The 23,515-nt window shown below is 42.2% G+C and overlaps 1 protein-coding gene across 1 annotated transcript in view; it reads right to left on the reverse strand.

The window, feature by feature from the left end:
• Nucleotides 1-205: 205 nt before the first annotated feature.
• The window catches only part of SEMA4B (semaphorin 4B), a 454,316-nt gene continuing 431,006 nt past the window's right edge, over nt 206-23,515 (reverse strand). Inside the window, exons 6-16 of the mRNA XM_069766179.1 lie at nt 19,861-19,959; nt 14,899-15,010; nt 14,677-14,793; nt 13,705-13,862; nt 13,346-13,527; nt 11,898-12,048; nt 11,178-11,388; nt 10,745-10,860; nt 5,694-5,860; nt 5,131-5,225; nt 206-3,297 (exon numbers count right to left, since the gene is read on the reverse strand). Of these exons, the coding sequence (XP_069622280.1) occupies nt 2,513-3,297; nt 5,131-5,225; nt 5,694-5,860; nt 10,745-10,860; nt 11,178-11,388; nt 11,898-12,048; nt 13,346-13,527; nt 13,705-13,862; nt 14,677-14,793; nt 14,899-15,010; nt 19,861-19,959 (2,193 nt within the window). The 3' untranslated portion in view covers nt 206-2,512. The remainder of the gene's footprint in view (nt 3,298-5,130; nt 5,226-5,693; nt 5,861-10,744; nt 10,861-11,177; nt 11,389-11,897; nt 12,049-13,345; nt 13,528-13,704; nt 13,863-14,676; nt 14,794-14,898; nt 15,011-19,860; nt 19,960-23,515) is intronic.

Genomic DNA, 23,515 nt, shown 5'->3' on the forward strand with positions numbered 1-23,515 from the left:
GCAGCAGCAGCAGCGATACAGGTGTACAGATGTTATGCCTTCACACCATACCGGCAGGTGAGAGCATACTCCCGCCTTTTACTATCCTCAGACGATACTGCTCTGTATGTGTGCACTTTATTCCCCAAACACATTTTCTATGGACCTAAAACAGACATTGCAAGGCTAAATGCAATGATTAAAATCCAGAAAAAAAATGACACTGTAAATTTTCCACATTTTATTAAAAATAAAGTGCTGTAATAAAAAAATGTTCATAAACTGCAAATCAACATTGGGAAGCGGACTGTACAGTAGGACTCACCAACACCTCATACTGACAAAACGTTTGGCACAAAAAAGCGGCACATATATATTTACAACAGATGGGACGTTTCCATGCATTGTGATAAGGTGCGCGTCTCTCTTATTTTTTTTTTCTTTTGCAACACGGGTAAGAATATGTCCAAGTCCTAGTGGTCCTCTATATTCAGTGTAGTACCGGTAAATATCCCTGTCAAGCAGCAGCTGATTCACAGCATTGTAGATCTGGTAAGTGTCATGTACACTACGGGTAGTCACTGAACGTCTGTTTGTAGAACGCCTAGTAAATATAATCTTACAGGAGTTTTATTATAAGTGGATGTGCTTTACATCAGATGCTAATGACTCAATACTGTACATTCAAAGACGGATGCTCTGGTCCAAAGTAGTTTTATACAAATCAACAATGATCAATGTTCCATAAAAAATTTCCGATGGAGACTGGAAACTAAAATTCCTAGGGCACGAAGGAAGGTCTATGGAATATTGTGCTTTACCAAGAGTAGGAAAGATGGAGCTCGATTCCAGCTGAGGTACATGTGCTTCATAGAGAAGTAGCTATAGCCCACTGAGCGGATATATCCGTAGTCTTTAGTACCATTGTAGCTTGATGCTCAATTGTATACAAAAATGGATTAAATTCTCCAAGGCTTTTCTACACAAATCCACTTTGTACAAGTCTATACAATATCTAGTAGCATTATAACTACTTTGGTATTATTAAACAGTGCTCATACTAATCTGCAGTAAAGCAAGAGCATTTATGGCACTATGAGCGTAGAGCGTATGCTTGCAATCTGCTCTCAGACACCCCACAATTAGTTTCTTGTATTAGCCAAGGAAGAGAGTAACTACTACTTCTTCCAATTTAAAAGGTTACACCATTGATACACAATGTCAAAAACAATCTCAGAATGTATTACCATTCAAGCTTTAAGTGTGCTAACACAGTCCCGCATTATGAAGGCACTGGAAAAAGTGTGGCAGGCGAGATTTTGACATTTCATTAACAATAAAATGTATTTTCCCAACTTGTCACTTGGAGCAATGGTTTACATTACTGGAAAATCAGTCGATACTAACGGAACACATCCCATACACACACGTTATTTGAAAAACATATGCAAATAAAAACTCATGACAAATATACAATATTTACACCCCTATTCCCTCAAGAAAAAAAAACATAAAAACAATAAGTGTTGCAATTTTTATCAAGTCGATAAATTAAGGAATCCGTGTGTGTACCTCTTACACTCTAGGCAGATTGTAGCTGGTTGTTGGTGCCATAACACCAGTTCCTGGTTTCACATTATTTCAAACAAAGCAAAAAAAAAAGTAATGACAAAAACATTAAAAGAAAAAAAAAAATTAATAGAAGTTTTTTAAAAGGATTATGATGTGGATGATCATCAGCAGGTGGTGCAACGAGTGTTCATGAAGATGGCTACGAGAACGACGTGGCGATATATTTGACAATTCTTCCATCTGACGGAAGGGTGTCCTGTACTGTTGCGAGGCGTTTTGCAGTAGAATATTGCTACCAGTTGGCAATGTACCCGGCTATATTCTGAAAACCTTATTCCGTGGCTAATGCCAGATTCTTATTGTGCTTTTCATTAAAAGAAAACCTGCCAACACTTACACCATGTTCATTTGCTATTCAGAAAGTCTGTACTCTCAGTGATCTACAAAATGTTCACAGGTCTTTATGATCTTCTGACATGACTGAGGCATTGGGAACCTCTAAAGACATTTGGTTTGCTCCTTTTCTCCGTAACCGATACTGAAGACCAGCCATAGTGGAGGAAAAACACTAGTATCCCAACTTTCTACTAACCATGTGCAAATTACTCAAAATATGGTCCTTACACACGGCTTATCAGATGTGTTGAAATGGAAATGTGCTATCTGGAGATCAAGTGTGCACATGCTTCCAAACACAATTGTCCTTCTGTGTCTAGAAGTCATGATGATGATTGTAACAGAAGACAATATGCTATCTTTCCACAATGTACACTTGTATACTCTCTGCACACAGAAGCTATCCATGTATAGGTAGCCTATAGTTTGACAATCAAGTTTTGACCATCATCATAAAGTTGCATGCACACACATAGAATACTTGTGGATCACGAAGCCTTGTAGAGCAGTCGCTTGTGGTCCCTCAGTGGTTTATAGGTTCAGGCATGTCCCATGTTTTAGGTTCTCATACCACAGAATCTCTTATTTCTGAGCCTAGTCGTACTCGTGGTCTTGGGCATGTCGGAGATACCTCCACAAGAGTGTCTTTGACATTCAGAGGTCTTTTCTCTGATTCTGTTACAATTTTACTAGCAACCAAAGGGTCATGAACAGGGGTGTTAATAATATAGTTGTCATTTAGAGTCTGATAACCTTTATGGTCACCTTGTGGTATAGGAACACTGTTACCATTTAGAGGAACATTTTCTGGATGTTTCCGTGGCTTCTTGTCTGAATTTTCAACTGGTTTCAGAATTGTTTTCATACCACTGCGATGCTTATACAAGATGCACAACGTCAGAATAACTACTACCACTACAAAAAGTACAGTCATGATTAAAAATTCATTCCAGTAAGATTTCCCCATGAGTTGGGCAGAGCTACCCCCTGAGGATGAGGAAAGAATTTGTGAGTTGTTGCCATTCTTGTCAATGGCACTAACATGGTGGAAGATCATTTCTGTTTGAGCCCTTTCTGTAGTTGTTTTTGCGATGCCGTCTGTTTCCACACAGTACTTCACCATCAGCTTCTTGAAATCTTTCTCTACTGACCAGCATTCATATGTTCCCATCCGTTCAGGAATGTTTACCAGGATGAGGTCTCCCGCTTCTAATACAAAATATGAGTCATCGACGGCTTTCTCATTGTGAAGCCACTGACGAGACGCTAAGTTGGATAACAACTGGCACGGCAAAGTGGTAGCATTATTTGGTTTCAGCACAATCTTCTCACAATTGGGCTCTTCTGTGACTAAAACAAAGAACAGTAATAGTTATTTTGTCTCATTTTAATATTTATCTTTGTCATCGATTTTCTATCTGTCTATCACATATTGATTTTTGATCTATAGATAGATGTGAGAACCAAAAGATCTATCTAGTTAGCATCGTGTCTCAGTGGTTAGCATTGTTGCTTTGCAGCGCTGGAGTCCTGGGTTCAATTCCCACCAAGGACAACAACTGCAAGGAGCTTGTATGTTCTCCCCGTGTTTGCGTGGGTTTCCTCCGGGTACTCCGGTTTCCTCCCACACTCCAAAGACAAACTGATAGAGAATTTAGGGGACAGTGATGATAATGTGTGTAAAGCGATGCAGAATATGATAGTGCTATATAAGCAACGCATAGTAAATAAATAAAATATCATATGCTATCAGCTCAGCGGAATAACACTATTTGCATAGTGCAAATGTTTCTGTGTGCTTTGTAATAATGGCAGCTCTACCCAAATAGCGTAGTCGTACCATGTTACTGCTGTTCCACAATGCAACGGCTAGCTTGGCGTTTGCAACATATGTACCTATGGATACACCTACCCGTCTCATAAGTATTTCTCTCATACATTTCTCAGATGGATGTGAGGGGTCGATCAGTATGAGTTAGACAGAGAGATACACATGAGGCAGGTAGGTAAATTCATAGGTACATATGTAGCATACGCCAAGCGAACTGCCACATTGTGCTGCAGCAGTAACATGGCACGACTACGCAATTTGTGAAGACCTGCCACTGATACAAAGTCCATTAAAACACTTGCACTATGCGTTATCCCGCACTGCTGGCAGTTTTAAAGATTGCTAGGTCTGTAGATATGACATCAGTATGTGATGACTACATAGATCTGTCTGTCTCTCACATATTTCTCAGTCTCTTACATGACTCACATTTACAATAATATCTCTTTTTATTTCTCCCTTTCTCCCATCTTTTTCTCTTATACCTCTCTGATAACTTTCTCTCCTTTCTCCCTTTTACCCCCTCATATCTGTCTCATCTCTCATATCCCTCACTCATATTGCTCTATCATATCACTCTCTCCACTTTTCCTTTCCCCCCTCATATCTCTGTCATGTCTTGTATCCCTCTCATGCCACTCTCTCATATCTCTCTCATCTCTTGTATCCCTCTCCTACCACTCTCTCATATATCTCTCATTCCCCCCTCATATCTCTCTCATCTCTTGTATCGCTCTCACACCACTCTCTCTATCTCTCTCCTTTCCCCCTCATATCTCTCGCCTCTCTTGTATCCCTCTCACACCACTCTCCCATATCTCTCTCCTTTCCCCCTCATATCTCTCTCCTCTTGTATCCCTCTCCTACCACTCTCTCATATCTCTCTCCCCCTCATATCTCTCTCATCTCTTGTATCCCTCTCACACCATTCTCTATCTCTCTCCTTTCCCCCCTCATATCTCTCTCATCTCTTGTATCCCTCTCCTACCACTCTCTCATATATCTCTCATTTCCCCCCTCATATCTCTCTCATCTCTTGTATCGCTCTCACACCACTCTCTCTATCTCTCTCTCATCTCTTGTATCCCACCCCTACCACTCTCTCATATCTCTCTCCCCCCTCATATCTCTCTCTTCTCTTGTATCCCTCTCACACCACTCTCTCATATCTCTCTCCTTTCCCCCTCATCTCTTGTATCCCTCTCATTCTACTCTCTTATATCTCTCTAATCTTTTGTATCCCCCTCATACCACTCTCTCACATTGATTTCATCTCATTTCTGTCTACATAAACTTACAATAATGATGACTTTTCTTATTATTGCACACAACCCAGTCTTTTAGCAACTTACCACTTGTTGCATGAAACCGACCAGAAGGTCCCGAGCTATTGCTCTGGTGGCAAAGTTTTTCAGTATCCGCATTTTCAATATCTTGGAGCCAATGCCTGGATTAAGAAAGTATCGATGAACTTGTTTAGCTTAGAAAAAAGACGCCTCAGAGGAGATCTCATTTACATGTGTAAATATATGTGTGGCCAGTACAGAGGACTGGCACACGACTTATTCCTTCCAAAGATGATATTAAGGACCAGGGGGCACTCATTATGGGTAAAGGGTGCTTTACAGTTAGAACAATCAGGTTGTGCAGTGCCCTACCACAGGAGGTAGTAATGGCAGGCACTATGACAGCTTTTAAAAAAGGACTGGATGATTTCCTTAGTAAAAATCATTGTGAGTTATAGTTAATTTAGTGAAAAAAATGTATAATTGGTGGAGAAAGGTTGAACTTGATGGACCTAGGTCTTTTTTGAACCGACTTACCTGTGTATGGTAACTATGTAACAAAAACAAAACCAAAAAAATCGACATGTGCAGACATTACTACTGAAAAGGACATACTAGGGAATACTCACTGGGCATTTGGATCATGTGAATGGTGGTGAACACTGCGACAACCTTTCTTACTCCAGGCACAGTAGGGGTCACGTGAAAGGATGCATTCCCCACAGCTTGTATACATACTGCAGTTTGAGACGGGAACTTGTACCACCATGGAGCCAGACGAGGCATAAACCAGGTTCTATAAAAGAAAGAAAAACATGAGTTCCCAAGGCTACAATCAGAGAATCAAGACGTCAGCAGTTTAACTATGTCATCTTATTGCTTTATTAGACTGAGATATGGATTTTTACAAAAATTGTCAATTATGTTTATTAATTAGTAACTGAATGGTAAATGGCATGTGAGATGTATTGTCTAGCTTTCAGGAAATAATTGTCCTTTGGAAAAGGTGAAACTGTCATATAGTTCTAGAAGATAATCAATTCATAGCTCAGTACCTAGTGAACTATGGTTAATAGCAAGCATAATGTCTCTGTAGTACTACTATTTCCCTGGAGCACTGGTACCTCAGTAGTACCGCTGTTTCTCTGCAGCACTGGTTGAGGAGTAGTATCATTGTTTCCCTGGAGCATTGGTAGCAGAGTAGTACCACTGTTTCTCTGCAGCAAACGTAGAGGAGTAGTACCACGGTTTCCCTGGAGCACTGGTACCAGTATAGTGCCACTGTATCTCTGCAGCACTTGTAGGGGAGTGGTACTACTATTTCCCTGGAGTACTAGTACAGGAGTAGTACCATTGTTTCCCTGGAGCACTGGTACCAGAGTAGTGCCACTGTGTATATACAGCACTTGTACAGGAGTAGTACCAATGTATCTTGCAGCACTTGTAGAAGAGTAGTACTACTGACTCTCTGCATTACTTGTAGATGAGTAGCCATTGTTTGTTTCTATTGTAGAAGAGCAGTATTACTTTTTTCTGTAGCACTTGCAGAAGAGTAGTACCACTGTTTCTCTGTAGCACTGGTACCAGAGTAGTACCACTGTTTCTCTGTAGTACTTGTAGAGTAGTAACGCTGTTTCTCTGCAGTACTTGTAAAGGAGTAATACCACTGTTTCTCAGCAGTACTTGTAGAGGAGTAGTACCACTATTTCTCTGCAGTACTTGTAGAGGAGTAGTACCACTGTTTCTCTGCAGTACTTGTAGAGGACTAGTACCGCTGTTTATCTGCAGCACTTGTAGAGGAGTAGTACCACTGTTTCTCTGTAGTACTTGTAGAGGAGTAGTAACGCTGTTTCTCTGCAGTACTTGTAGAGGAGTAGTACCAATGTTTCTCAGCAGTACTTGTAGAGGAGTAGTACCCCTGTTTCCCTGCAGTACTTGTAGAGGAGTAGTACCACTGTTTCTCTGCAGTACTTGTAGAGGAGTAGTAATGCTGTTACTCAGCAGTATTTGTAGAGCAGTAGTACCGCTGTTTATCTGCAGCACTTGTAGAGGAGTAGTACTGCTGTTTCTCTGCAGTACTTGTAGAGCAGTAGTACCGCTGTTTATCTGCAGTACTTGTAGAGGAGTAGTACTGCTGTTTCTCAGCAGTATTTGTAGAGCAGTAGTACCGCTGTTTATCTGCAGCACTTCTAGAGCAGTAGTACTGCTGTTTCTCTGCAGTACTTGTAGAGCAGTAGTACCATTATTTCTCTGCAGTACTTGTAGAGCAGTAGTACCGCTGTTTATCCGCAGGACTTGTAGAGCAGTAGTACTGCTGTTTCTCTGTAGTACTTGTAGAGCAGTAGTACCATTGTTTCTCTGCAGTACTTGTAGAGCAGTAGTACCGCTGTTTATCTGCAGTACTTGTAGAGCAGTAGTACCGATGTTTCTCTGCAGTACTTGTAGAGCAGTAGTACCGATGTTTCTCTGCAGTACTTGTAGAGCAGTAGTACCGATGTTTCTCTGCAGTACTTGTAGAGCAGTAGTACCATTGTTTCTCTGCAGTACTTGTAGAGCAGTAGTACCGATGTTTCTCTGCAGTACTTGTAGAGCAGTAGTACCGATGTTTCTCTGCAGTACTTGTAGAGCAGTAGTACCGATGTTTCTCTGCAGTACTTGTAGAGCAGTAGTACCGATGTTTCTCTGCAGTACTTGTAGAGCAGTAGTACCGATGTTTCTCTGCAGTACTTGTAGAGCAGTAGTACCATTGTTTCTCTGCAGTACTTGTAGAGAAGTAGTACCGATGTTTCTCTGCAGTACTTGTAGAGCAGTAGTACCGATGTTTCTCTGCAGTACTTGTAGAACAGTAGTACCGATGTTTCTCTGCAGTACTTGTAGAGCAGTAGTACCGCTGTTTATCTGCAGCACTTGTAGAGGAGTAGTACTACTATTTCCCTGGAGTACTAGTACAGGAGTAGTACCATTGTTTCCCTGGAGCACTGGTACCAGAGTAGTGCCACTGTGTATATACAGCACTTGTACAGGAGTAGTACCAATGTATCTTGCAGCACTTGTAGAAGATTAGTACTACCGACTCTCTGCATTACTTGTAGATGAGTAGCCATTGTTTGTTTCTATTGTAGAAGAGCAGTATTACTTTTTTCTGTAGCACTTGCAGAAGAGTAGTACCACTGTTTCTCTGTAGCACTGGTACCAGAGTAGTACCACTGTTTCTCTGCAGTACTTGTAGAGCAGTAGTACCGCTGTTTCTCTGCAGTACTTGTAAAGGAGTAGTACCACTATTTCTCTGCAGTACTTGTAGAGGAGTAGTATCACTGTTTCTCTGCAGTACTTGTAGAGGAGTAGTACCACTGTTTCTCTGCAGTACTTGTAGAGGAGTAGTACCGATGTTTCTCAGCAGTACTTGTAGAGCAGTAGTACCGCTGTTTCTTTGCAGTACTTGTAAAGGAGTAGTACCACTGTTTCTCTGTAGTACTTGTAGAGGAGTAGTAACGCTGTTTCTCTGCAGTACTTGTAGAGGAGTAGTACCAATGTTTCTCAGCAGTACTTGTAGAGGAGTAGTACCGATGTTTCTCAGCAGTACTTGTAGAGGAGTAGTACCACTATTTCTCTGCAGTACTTGTAGAGGAGTAGTACCGCTGTTTATCTGCAGCACTTGTAAAGGAGTAGTACCACTATTTCTCTGCAGTACTTGTAAAGGAGTAGTACCACTGTTTCTCTGTAGTACTTGTAGAGGAGTAGTACCACTGTTTCTCTGCCGTACTTGTAAAGGAATAGTACCACTGTTTCTCTGCAGTACTTGTAGAGGAGTAGTACCACTGTTTCTCTGCCGTACTTGTAAAGGAATAGTACCACTGTTTCTCTGCAGTACTTGTAGAGGAATAGTACCACTATTTCTCTGCAGTACTCGTAGAGGAGTAGTACCACTGTTTCTCTGCCGTACTTGTAAAGGAATAGTACCACTGTTTCTCAGCAGTACTTGTAGAGGAGTAGTACCACTGTTTCTCTGCCGTACTTGTAAAGGAATAGTACCACTGTTTCTCTGCAGTACTTGTAGAGGAATAGTACCACTATTTCTCTGCAGTACTTGTAGAGGAGTAGTACCACTGTTTCCCTGCAGTACTTGTAGAGGAGTAGTACCACTGTTTCTCTGCAGTACTTGTAGAGCAGTAGTACCGCTGTTTATCTGCAGTACTTGTAGAGGAGTAGTACCGCTGTTTCTCTGCAGTACTTGTAGAGGAGTAGTACCGCTGTTACTCAGCAGTATTTGTAGAGCAGTAGTACCGCTGTTTATCTGCAGCACTTGTAGAGGAGTAGTACTGCTGTTTCTCTGCAGTACTTGTAGAGCAGTAGTACCATTATTTCTCTGCAGTACTTGTAGAGCAGTAGTACCGCTGTTTATCCGCAGTACTTGTAGAGCAGTAGTACTGCTGTTTCTCTGCAGTACTTGTAGAGCAGTAGTACCATTGTTTCTCTGCAGTACTTGTAGAGCAGTAGTACCGCTGTTTATCCGCAGTACTTGTAGAGCAGTAGTACCGCTGTTTATCTGCAGTACTTGTAGAGGAGTAGTACCATTGTTTCTCTGCAGTACTTGTAGAGCAGTAGTACCGATGTTTCTCTGCAGTACTTGTAGAGCAGTAGTACCATTGTTTCTCTGCAGTACTTGTAGAGCAGTAGTACCGATGTTTCTCTGCAGTACTTGTAGAGCAGTAGTACCGATGTTTCTCTGCAGTACTTGTAGAGCAGTAGTACCGCTGTTTATCCGCAGTACTTGTAGAGCAGTAGTACCGCTGTTTATCTGCAGTACTTGTAGAGGAGTAGTACCATTGTTTCTCTGCAGTACTTGTAGAGCAGTAGTACCATTGTTTCTCTGCAGTACTTGTAGAGCAGTAGTACCGCTGTTTATCCGCAGTACTTGTAGAGCAGTAGTACCGCTGTTTATCTGCAGTACTTGTAGAGGAGTAGTACCATTGTTTCTCTGCAGTACTTGTAGAGCAGTAGTACCGATGTTTCTCTGCAGTACTTGTAGAGCAGTAGTACCATTGTTTCTCTGCAGTACTAGTAGAGCAGTAGTACCGCTGTTTATCTGCAGTACTTGTAGAGGAGTAGTACCATTGTTTCTCTGCAGTACTTGTAGAGCAGTAGTACCGATGTTTCTCTGCAGTACTTGTAGAGCAGTAGTACCGATGTTTCTCTGCAGTACTTGTAGAGTAGTAGTACCACTTTATCCCAGGAGCACTGGTACCAGAGTAGTACCACTATGTCTCTGCAGCACCTGTAGAGGAGTACTACCACTGTTTATCTACAACACTGGTAGAAGAATAGTACCACTGTTCCACTGCAGCCCAAGTAGAGTAGTACCTCTGTATCTATGCAGCACTAATAGAGGAATAGTACTACTGTTTCTCTGGAGCACTGATATATGAGTAGTACTGCTACCTACACTGTTTTTCTGCAGCACTGGTTGAAGAGTAGCACCACTGTGTCTCTGCAGGACTTGGCTTGACTTGGTTATGGCTTGAGTCCATCTGGACCGTCATCTGCATATAGTTTATATGTTTTTGTGCTAAGAGACTGCACTATGTTATTAGCCTTGATATGTGGATGAAACTGTTCTGTGTAGATTGCTTTACCACATAATGGTATTGTTGCCCATTCCAAAATAAAGCTGTGTTCTTACCTTGCTGTGATCAATCAGTAGCTCTTGAACTGGATCTGCACTTGGGAAAAGTTTGATTTCTTCAATAACATGGACCTTCTCTTTTATACGGACAGCCTTGTGTAGTCGTCCATCGTCTGTGGAATGGAAAGTATTATTAACAATGAAACTGCTGTAATAAACTTCTATGACAATAGAAACAATTGGAGTCTGGCTCAACAGGACTGGATTTTCCTTTTCTTTTTCAAAAGAAAATATGGTGCATACAAAAGAAAAAAAATAAGTCCTGTTGAGCAGGACTCAAATTTTTTCTATTTTCCTTGATGTGAGGCCAGGCCGAGGCCGGTGTCTGAGCCCCAGGTGGATGAGCATAGAGCAACTGGGTGAGCTGGAATCACGTTTTTATGAAAAAACTTCTATACAATGGTTTTCAGACAACTGAATCAAGCATTACCTGTCCCCAGGAAGAAGACATCGTAGGTATTCCTCAGCCCCTTGACCCTCTGGACGCTGATCTGCTGATAGCGCATCTCTGTCTGGAGCAGCAGTGGTCGGCTGCGCACAGCATTGTCCATCAAGAAATGGTCTTTGATAAAGTTCAGTACTCTGTCAGGCATTTGTAGTGAGGAATTGATTTTCATGCTCCTTGCTTTGTTATTAATACACTATTGGAATAAATAAAAGTAAATATATCAACATACAATAATGTCATAGACCATAAAGCTCCACCAAGCTTACAGTATATTAAACTTTATTCAAACTGATTAATACTATCAAAGAACATATGTTATATTGCCAAAAGCTACATTTCAGAATTTACTGGATACTATCCTCTAAAATTCTGCAGTGTATACAGTTTGTCCACTAGGGGGCAGTGCAGACTCATATGATCTGATAGGATGAGGAGCGCTATGGGGCTTTTAGCACAGAGAATAATGGGGATAAAAAGGAACAAAGTCTGCTCATCTGCAATGGCTTGCTTCTCCATACATGGTTTGCTGTGAGGACATCTATAGATATAATATTAGCCAGGTACATTTTGGAATCCAGCTTCAACACATTTCTGCTAATTTAGGAACAAAAGAGCTCAGCTATTAATTCCTATAGGATCAACTTTTTTCTTTTTCTTGGTTCAGTCCAGTCACAAATACTTGTAGGCACATGTGATACTTACAGCTCCAGGTCGTGGTTCTGGTGCAGGAAGGGTGTATGGACTCCATTGCTGAGACTCCCAGTTTACCTCTTTATAGAGGCCATTGAATGCTTTTTGCACATCACGCATTGAGAAGGCACATACAGCTGAGCTTCCAACACCTCCCTTGTTCCTGGAGAGAAGAATACATTCTAGATTATCATCATGGGCCTTGGGTATCTACAGACTCATATATCATAATATCAGCTCTATCGGCTGCGATTTATTAAGGCTGGTATTTTATACCCAAGCCTTAAAGGGAACCCATCATGTAAATTAACGCCATTAACCTGAAGCTATGGGGTTAGTCTTCAGATTAATAGTAACATAGTAACATAGTTAGTAAGGCCGAAAAAAGACATTTGTCCATCTAGTTCAGCCTATATTCCATCATAATAAATCCCCAGATCTACGTCCTTCTACAGAACCTAATAATTGTATAGTATAGTTCTGACACCTTGCAGCCACCGCACTGAGAGCCCCACTGCCAGGAGGAAATTACCGTAACTTTATTTCACCCAGAAGTGTTCAGCTTCCAGTCTCACGGCTGGCGACAGCACGATTTCAGTCACCACTCAGTGTATAGAGAGCAGTGGCTGTAACCGTGTCCCCGCACTGACTGACAACCGGCCGTAATGCTGATCCTGCTGTTAGTCAGTGCTGCGGGTGCAGTTACAGCTGCTGCTCTCCATGCACAGAGCAGTGCCTGATACCGTGCCGGTGCCTAATACAGGAAGCCGAATGATGCCGGTGAGAATAAAGTTAATTTCCCCCTGCAAACTGGGCTCTCAGTGCAGCGGCCACGTGGTGTCAGAATGATAGTAACCTGCAGATTAATAGCGTTATTTTACATGCCAGGTTTTTTTTTTTATGAAGGCAGCGCTGGACTAAAATGTGCCAAGTTCATCAATAGGCGTCCACCTCATAATGACTTGGGCGCTTCTTATGCATGCTGTGCGCTACCGCAAGAAGTATGGCTCCATCCAAGGGCAGACGTACGTTTTGGGAGCACTTTCTGCCATTTTCATGACCTAAATTATAATTTGTCAAGCTTTGCCACACCTTACCCCAGCTTTGCCTACTGTAAGTTAGCCTGGACTGGCATAAAATGGCAAAAGTTGCAGAGTTTTTTCACAACTTACAGTTGTGCTCAAAATTAGCGACATTTCAATGAGTTTTATGCCAGAATTCTGACAAACACTAAGATAAATTGGGGTCCTTGTTTTTAGAAACTGTCCTGTAAAAGTCATGCCATTTTAATGATCACATAAACAAGCTTGAAAAATGAAGAAAAGGCTGAAATGTGGCTGACAATACAAGGCTGTGACAAACGATAAAAACAGTGCTCACTGCTAAACTGCAGTATGTGATTTATGAAATTCTTGGGTGTTCCTCATATTTGCACATAGAAATAATCCCGTTTTGCTCACCACTGTGAAGTAAAGACCCCATAGAAAGTGGTATTCATCCAATGTTCTGCTCCTGGAGTGAGTACAAACATGTCCTTCAATATATTAAAGGGTAAACGATCTTCATGGCGAGAGCACAGAAGTTGGGCCTTCAGGAACGTGGTCCACCTCTTCTGTAGGACACGCTCACCACCAAGGTCACCCTAGGAAAAGGAAAACATCATGGTGTTAAAGGACGCATAGCAATTAACCATATATCGTTATGAATTAACACTTTGCAATTTTTGTCAGGGGTTGGAAAGGAGAGGTTTTTTGTCTTAATACACAGTAAAATGTAATCTCATCATTATTTCTGTGGATTATTATTTTGCCATCCTCACCTTACAAACTCGGGCAATCCGGGGCACGAAAGGGTTCCCAAAAAAATCAAACTCTTTTCCCATCTCAGTGAAGAAGAAATAAATCTTATCATCATCACCTATAGGGTTCCCTTTGGGAAGATTCTCTGGAATATGAGCTAAGCCGACGAAAGCCGGATCTGCAATGACAAAGCAGTGGGTAATGGGTTTAATAACAGGTCCTGTAGAGCTAATCACAGTGTCAATACAAGCATCCCAGTCTGATTAGCACTCCTGCTATGCTTCTATTTACACACTAGAAAAGTGCTCATCCCGAATGATTTCCAAATATGCCTCTATTGTTAGTCTAAATTACACCAATACAGCCATATTCTCCTTAAAGGGGTTGTCCAGTGAAGTTATCACCTGTCCACTTGATAGGTAATAATTTTATAGATCGTTGGGGGATCAGACGCTGTCATATTCACCGACTAGCAAAATAAGGGACTTTGGCACTTTTATCACCAATAGAATAAAGGAGCGGCTTGACATGCCCAACCTCTGCTCCATTTATTCTTTATGGGGCTGCCAAATGCTGCAATCTTCTTTTTCCAGCAGTAAGAGCAGCGTACACACTGCCACTCTTTTCTAATGAGCATAAAAGTGCCCCATTCTGTTAATCAATGCGGGTTCCAGTGGTGACCCCCACTGATCTATAAGTTATCACCTGTCTTTTGGAAAGGTGATACTTTATCTTCACTGCAAAGCCCCTTTAAATGTAGTAAAATAAAGGGTTTATTTTTAAGGGCTTACATAAGACAGAGGAATAGATGTTAGAAATTCATAACAACCAGTACACGATGTTTGAGCTACTGAAACTTTTGATTCAACCTCACAGACAAATATTTGCAATTCATGATGGTCCTGCATACATCAAAAGTGGTCCCTGATCTCTATCCAAAGCTATGTTATGTCTGAAAATATTCTTATCAAAGAAGTAAATCAAAGGTCAACCTTGGAGCCAGTTCAAGGAGGTCTCAGTCTTCACAGTAATCTTGCTGTCTTCACTCTTGTAAATAATTGGCTCATTTCCTTGGAAGGTACTGATAGTGCTTCCATACATGTCTCCATCTGGCACAGAGACCAAAGAATTGAGAAAGCAGTGTACATACAATCTGAGAAAACGTAGGATAATCTGAGAAACTATTAAAAGGCTCTTGGAGCTGCTTTACTTACCAACCATAATAGCGTAGGACTTATATTCTGGATCAAAAGGGCATCGGCCCCTACCATCCTCCATGATGTGATCACCATTTGAATCAGTTTCCAAAGTAAAATCACTGATTCTCTAGAATTCAGAGAGACACTTGGTCAGTTTTTCATTTCTTGACTAGTACATAATAACTTTTCAAGACTTCCACACACATTAGACTAAAAACAACCGACCCAATGACCAACTAATGTGTACAGGAGCAGGCCCCAGATTCTTATGTCAAGAGAAAAAAGTATTGGGCAGATCCAAATTAATGGACAAGCCGTTTGTTTTCAGGAGAGACACACTTTGGGAAGAAATTCTCTCCCCTTTCCCCATTGACAACAGGACTCATAGGACAATAGCTATGTCATGAGTATGGGCACCTTCTGTGAAAATGTGCCAGGAAGAACAGATCTGCTCCATTGACATGATGCCTGTTACCATATCTGAAACCAGATCTCAACTAAGCAGTTCCTAACTTCAGAGTCTTGAATAAATATATACATCTAGGGAAGGACATACCATTGGTGCAACATGTGCAGCCCCAGAGGTAAAGTGGTCCACAGGATCAGATTATCTGCACGTGACTGGTTCTACATACAACAAGGCTAGGTGTTCTCCATGTCCTGTCAGCTGGGGGAAGCTGTCCAGAGTGGATTGTATTGGAGCTAGAGAGAGACATGCCAATATATCTCTCTGAGAAGAGACTGCACAGGCCGTGTGCACAAAATTGCAATCATCATTGGCTGCTATGTTCGATAGCTGCGGTGTTTAACTGAACTGGGACTACCTCAGCGGTGTATGAGGAGCCAGGGTCTAGTTCGTAATAGCATCTAGACAAGACTAGGGATTTTAAGTTTATGCTTTTGGTTGCCAGTGCTGTGCAACCAGTGGAAATAAACATCACAATGTTTTGACTCATAAATCCAGTGCCTGTGTGAACGCTACCTAATGCCTGTCTGAGAGTGAGAATCCCTACAATATATACAGTGGGGCAAAAAAGTATTTAGTCAGTCAGCAATAGTGCAAGTTCCACCACTTAAAAAGATGAGAGGCGTCTGTAATTTACATCATAGGTAGACCTCAACTATTGGAGACAAACTGAGAAAAAAAAATCCAGAAAATCACATTGTCTGTTTTTTTATCATTTTTTTTGCATATTATGGTGGAAAATAAGTATTTGGTCAGAAACAAACAATCAAGATTTCTGGCTCTCACAGACCTGTAACTTCTTCTTTAAGAGTCTCCTCTTTCCTCCACTCATTACCTGTAGTAATGGCTCCTGTTTAAACTTGTTATCAGTATAAAAAGACACCTGTGCACACCCTCAAACAGTCTGACTCCAATCTATACTATGGTGAAGACCAAAGAGCTGTCAAAGGACACCAGAAACAAAATTGTAGCCCTGCACCAGGCTGGGAAGACTGAATCTGCAATAGCCAACCAGCTTGGAGTGAAGAAATCAACAGTGGGAGCAATAATTAGAAAATGGAAGACATACAAGACCACTGATAATCTCCCTCGATCTGGGGCTCCACGCAAAATCCCACCCCGTGGGGTCAGAATGATCACAAGAACGGTGAGCAAAAATCCCAGAACCACGCGGGGGGACCTAGTGAATGAACTGCAGAGAGCTGGGACCAATGTAACAAGGCCTACCATAAGTAACACACTACGTCACCATGGACTCAGATCCTGCAGTGCCAGACGTGTCCCACTGCTTAAGCCAGTACATGTCCGGGCCCGTCTGAAGTTTGCTAGAGAGCATTTGGATGATCCAGAGGAGTTTTGGGAGAATGTCCTATGGTCTGATGAAACCAAACTGGAACTGTTTGGTAGAAACACAACTTGTCGTGTTTGGAGGAAAATGAATACTGAGTTGCATCCATCAAACACCATACCTACTGTAAAGCATGGTGGTGGAAACATCATGCTTTGGGGCTGTTTCTCTGCAAAGGGGCCAGGACGACTAATCCGGGTACATGAAAAAATGAATGGGGCCATGTATCGTGAGATTTTGAGTGCAAACCTCCTTCCATCAGCAAGGGCATTGAAGATGAAACGTGGCTGGGTCTTTCAACATGACAATGATCCAAAGCACACCGCCAGGGCAACGAAGGAGTGGCTTCGTAAGAAGCATTTCAAGGTCCTGGAGTGGCCTAGCCAGTCTCCAGATCTCAACCCTATAGAAAACCTTTGGAGGGAGTTGAAAGTCCGTGTTGCCAAGCGAAAAGCCAATAACATCACTGCTCTAGAGGAGATCTGCATGGAGGAATGGGCCAACAACAGTGTGTGGCAACCTTGTGAAGACTTACAGAAAACGTTTGACCTCTGTCATTGCCAACAAAGGATATATTACAAAGTATTGAGATGAAATTTTGTTTCTGACCAAATACTTATTTTCCACCATAATATGCAAATAAAATGTTAAAAAAACAGACAATGTGATTTTCTGGATTTTTTTTCTCAGTTTGTCTCCCATAGTTGAGGTCTACCTATGATGTAAATTACAGACGCCTCTCATCTTTTTAAGTGGTGGAACTTTCACTATTGCTGACTGACTAAATACTTTTTTGCCCCACTGTATATAGATATATGACAATAGGCACTGCAGAAATGCCGTGTTCTGGAATATAAAGCTGTGGTTTTATGCCTCACTTCTAATATTTCTGAAAATGTATGGGTATCCCACGTTACATTAATTTTTCACCCAATAAAATGTATAGGTTATAAGCGACACCGATTCCGTATGATCATTTCTTATTACGGTATATTTTTACCTTCAAAGTGAAAGGTAAAATATCTTATCTAGTTTTCAACCCTTGGACTAAAGCTGAACTAGTTTTTAATGTTCCTGTATGGCATGTTCTTTTAAATATTATAGGACTTGTGGAGATAATACAATATTAGCAATCAGCTAAAAGCTAACTAGGTTTAAATATGAAAACTCAAAGGGGTTATCTGATTAGGAATCTACTTCAAATATCATTTTTTGAGAATCCAGAGTTAATAGAAGGAAGTCTCATTTCAGACTTCCATCACTTAGACACAGCGGAGAGAAGAACCTGAAATGTCCATGCGTTACAGGGACATCCCACCGACTTCAATAAGCTCCGTGTCATGCTGCATTTCCTCTAAGCTGGTGCTGAAGAGAAACTGAATACATGCTTGCAGTTCCCATTAACATGACCCACTTGGAGAACATTCTAGGCCATGTGCACAGTTCAGTATTTGGTCAGTATTTTACCTCAGTATTTGTAAGCCAAAACCAGGAGTGGAACAGTCAGAAGAAAAGTATAATAGAAACACGTCACCACTTCTGTATTTATTACCTACTCCTGGTTTTGGCTTACAGATACTGAGGCAAACTGAGGTAAAAAGGAATGATTCAAAGTGGATAACCCCTTCAACTCACATAAGCCCAAACCTAACTGCTTGCTACATACACTGCCTGTGTCATCGCCTACTTTGTGCTGCTTTTATGTAGTGGACCTCACGCTCTACATACTTTTATCTCTATACTTTCTGAAGCCATTCTCACTTTAGCAGATGATTCTTCCCTTGTCGGTCACTGTGTACAGATGTGTGTGGGTGCAATGGCTCCGTGAAGTATGGGATCTGTAATTGGCTCCAATGAAGCAGCCAGAATTTGTGTGTGCCTGTTTGCAATGATCAGACATTAGCATTGCTACCCATGAGTATCGGTGCATCTGTGCATACACAATCCTATTTAGAAGCATATGGATAAATATTGGTATAGTTAATAATCCTCAGGTATTTGACGGATAAATAAAATAGATGCATCTTCTGCAGATGCACCCAAATTACGGTTAATTGCCTAGATACCATTTCCATATAATAACATGGCTAATTATAGTATATTTGTTGTGGGTGTAAAAACATATAGAAATAGGTATAGGTTCAGATTGCGTTAGTGCAATCCGTTTAGCGCCTAGCGCTAGCGGATTGCGCTAACGCAATGTGATATAAAGGGGTCGCGTTAAACGTCCCTGCTCTCGCAGATATCCGATCTGCGAGAGCGGGGAACAGACCGTGGGCGCTCCTCGGACACTGCAAGCAGCGTCCGCGGCACGCCACAAAACACCGGCACATCACTAGCGCGTGCCGAAAATGGCATGCGCTAGTGATGCGCGTCCCCATTGCTGTTAATGGGCGCACTAACGGACGCGTTGCACGGCGTTAATTTTGCCGTGCAACGCTGTCCGTTAGCGCGGTCCCATGTTAGTATGTGTGATACAAGCACTGATTGCCGTCTGTGTGTCTAACATATCGGGATGATAACAGCTTCCAGACAAATGAAGTCACTAAAATAATAGTCGGCAGACTCTGTACATAAAGCAGGTTTCAGCCTATGGCCTACATACTACATAATAAGGCCTTATTCATGGAACCAGAAAAGTCCCGATATGGGTAAAAGGAAGACAAACCGTAAGCATAATGTAAAAGAAAATATTAGGGGTTGTTCAGGTAAAACAAAACTTTACCCAAAGTACAGGATTTGTAAAAAATAACTATGGTAAGTCAGAATTACCTACTGACTCCCACCTGGATCCAGCATAAGTGACAGGAAACTGTGATGTCACAGTTCCATTAGCCGCTGGACCGCTGTCGCCAGTGATTGACTGCAGGGGTCAGGAGACTTGAACATCGTGTCATCGCATGTATCACAATGACACAAAGTTTCCTGACAGCTGCAGCTAATCACAGGCCATTAATACATCAATGTATTTGTAAAGTTTATCGACACTCCATAAAAGTGTTATTTATTTGTTTTAGGTATGTTTCCTCTTGGAGATATTTCCACAATAGCCGTACATGTATATGCTCCGCAGCCCACGTAATAGAAGTGCAAGCCATGTCATTACTAGCCCAACCCAGACAGGGTGTGACAGCTTCTAATATAGCTAAAGAAGTGTGCTTACGATGTAGGTGCAGTTGGGGCTGAAGGCGTACGTTCCACAGGTGTAGAGATGCGTGCTGTTCAGCTGCAGGAGGATCTTTATATAGTTCTGACAATCTCTCTGAAACAATAAAAAAACAAGTTTTAAGTCATTTGCTTCATATTGCTTAGAACTGATCATCAACGTATCGCATGCCATCATCAGAGGCCACACAGGAGACAGCTAATTGACAAAGCATTATTTCTCCACATAATGTTTAAAGGGATTGTCTGGAACCAATGACTGAGCGATGCCAGTGAAGTTACAGCCCCTGCTGACACATGTGCACGAGTGGCAGGTATCATGCACTTGCCCTATGATAATGAACAGGAACAGTGATGAGCAAAAGTGCTTGGATGCGGTGTTATCTGAGAGAAAGTCAATAAAGCCCAGGGGAATAAACTCTTCATAATGTATCTGGCCTTCTACAGCCGTACTGCTGTAATGATACTTGTGACCTCTTCGGTAGTGACAGTCATGTGGGTAAAAGGTCAGTTTGAGTCAGCACAAGTTTCAAAATTCAGCCAATTGCCCAATAATGGCTGCAACATTGCAACTCCGAGAAGCCTGAAATACCAGATATCAAACCCACACCGCAGTATTAAACACTTGAGAAAACAGATATTGTTTAAAAGGACACCTCCCGTAGATCTTCCTACACAACAGATGATAATTGCGTTCTACAATGATAAATACAAACTTGGAAATTACATAATTTTTTTTTTTAACCCCAATCATTAAGAATGTACATGTTTCCATGCTTTGATATGCTTGCTGCCATTAATGCCATGTGATTCATGCTTGCTGATGCATCAGTGTCAATGTATTGTACTATATAAGCCTACAATTTAAGAAAAACAGTGAATCTCAAAGTCTATCACTAATCCGTTTAATTTTGGAATAAGAAATGGACTAAAATCTCCAGCTTTTCAGCTTCAATAAAAAAACTCCCAACATGGCCCAGAAAAAAGCCCTGACTTTGAGATCTGATGTGGCATGGCTTAGAATGAAAAGCTAGCGGAGCCCATTATGGGGGCCACATGGAATGTTTTCTAATTTCCAAAAAGGATCCCTAATTACAACAAGCATTGGACAGATTATACTGGTAGATAAGTGGAACACTCAGAGTACTCCGAGGACTCTGTGTTGCCTAGACTATTTACCCAGATCTACAGTTCCACCTGGTGAAGACTTGACTATGACTTGACGTACTACTGGAATTATAACTGGACTTTTAGAAAACTTTTGATTAGTCATAGAGTCATGTCAAAAGTTTTATCACCATTGATGAAAGGGGCAGACGTGCTCCTCCAAGCGCTGCCCTCCTCTGAGACTAAGGATAAACTTTTTTTTGAGTCTGTCTTTAGTCACAAAAGAGAGCAGCACCTGTCCAACAACTGGTGGGTGTCTCCACCCGGACCCAACTGATCAAAACTTCTGATAAATCTCTACGACAAAACCTAAGATAAAAAGAAAATTAACATATACTATATAATAACTAAATAATTAGTAATACTAAATGTGATACCTAGTTAACACTATTTTGATAAAATAAAGTGTAAAAGCCAGCCCACCGTGACAAGGTGTACCCAATCGGCACAGTACCCAACTCTTGTGATTCACCTCACTATGTGTCAGCAGACATCCAAATAGATAAGGGTAGATCAGGACCTGGGTGCTAAGTGTGCTGCCAAAGGTCCATGTACCCTATTTAATTTACATCTTAGCTTTATCTTAGGTTTTGCCTGTTAAACGGCCACAGTGTGAATGTACACCTAAAGGTACCTTCACACATAACGATATCGTTAACGATATCGTTGCTTTTTGTGACGTAGCAACGATATCGTTAAGGATATCGTTCTGTGTGACAGCGACCAACGATCAGGCCCCTGCTGGGAGATCGTTGGTCGCTGAACAAAGTCCAGAACTTTATTTCGTCGCTGGATCTCCCGTGGACATCGCTGGATCGGCGTGTGTGACGCCGATCCAGCGATGTCTTCACTGGTAACCAGGGTAAACATCGGGGAAACTAAGCGCAGGGCCGCGCTTAGTAACCCGATGTTTACCCTGGTCACCAGCGTAAAAGTAAAAAAAAACAAACACTACATACTTACCTACCGCTGTCTGTCCCCGGCGCTGTGCTCTGCACTCCTCCTGTACTGGCTGTGAGCGTCGGTCAGCCGGAAAGCAGAGCGGTGACGTCACCGCTCTGCTTTCCGGCCGCTGTGCTCACAGCCAGTACAGGAGGAGTGCAGAGAAGCTGAGCGCCGGGGGACAGATAGCGGTAGGTAAGTATGTAGTGTTTTTTTTACTTTTACGCTGGTAACCAGGGTAAACATCGGGTTACTAAGCGCGGCCCTGTGCTTAGTTACCCGATGTTTACCCTGGTTACCCGGGGACTTCGGGATCGTTGGTCGCTGGAGAGCTGTCTGTGTGACAGCTCTCCAGCGACCAAACAGCGACGCTGCAGCGATCCGGATCATTGTCGGTATCGCTGCAGCGTCGCTTAATGTGAAGGGGCCTTAATACCGTATATTGCACTTATACTAACACTAGATGGAGGCCCGATGCGATGGCGGTAAGGTCATGATGGGGGCAGGCTTTGCAGCGTTGAGAATCTCCTTTGCTGCTTTCCTTTCATTGTCATTGGCGTACTTTTTAGGAGGAGCCATGTTGGCATTGAAATTTGCTTTTTAAAGGGGTTTTCCCACGAACGAAAGTTCATTTGAAAAATTGTCTGTGTCTAACCGTGTACAGAACGTAACACAGCTCCTGGGCAGGGGAGGAAGCAAAAGACAAACTGACATTAGAGCAGGACATTGCAGAGGATACATTTTGTGAGGTAAAATATTGTTTAAAAACAGTCAGTGAAATATTTTACCTCACAAAATGAATCCTCTGTGATCCCCTGCTGTAATGTCAGTATTGTCTTTTGCTAACTCTCCAGCCAGGGAGCTGTTTTATGTTCTGTACACGGTCAGACACAGACGATTTTTAAAATGAACTTTCGTTCATGGGAAAACCCCTTTAATGTGACCGGCTTCCTCTGCCTGTAGACACGTCGTGCATCTGCCGCCAGGATCAGCTGAATGATTGACTGCACCTGCGCATAATTCGCGTAGGCGCAGTAAATCAGACCGCTGCCATCTTTGTGCAGACAGATAGCGGTGGTCACATTAAAACTAAGCATGCACTCCTCCTGAACAAAGATGGTGTGTTTGCAACAGTGTTCCGCTGGTGACACTGCGCAAAGGCTGCGTACGGCGTATACAGTGTGTGTGGTGCGTACGGCACATACAATGTATGTGTGTGTGGTGCGTACGGCATATACAGTGTTTGTGTGTGTGTGTGTGTGTGTGTGTGTGGTGCATACGGCATACACAGTATGTGTGTGTGTGTGTGTGTGTGTGTGTGGTGCGTACGGCATATACAGTGTGTGTGGGTGTGTGTGGTGCGTACGGCATATACAGTGTGTGTGGGTGTGTGTGGTGCGTACGGCATATACAGTGTGTGTTTGTTGCGACGGTGTTCCACTGGTGGTACCGCGCAAGAGGCTGGTACCACCAACAGTTTCCATATTGAGACGCCCATCACTTGGATGTCCCAATATGGCGGTCAGTGAACTTCCACCGCTTGG

This window comes from Ranitomeya imitator, chromosome 4 (assembly GCF_032444005.1).
Source record: "Ranitomeya imitator isolate aRanImi1 chromosome 4, aRanImi1.pri, whole genome shotgun sequence".
NCBI lineage: Eukaryota > Metazoa > Chordata > Amphibia > Anura > Dendrobatidae > Ranitomeya > Ranitomeya imitator.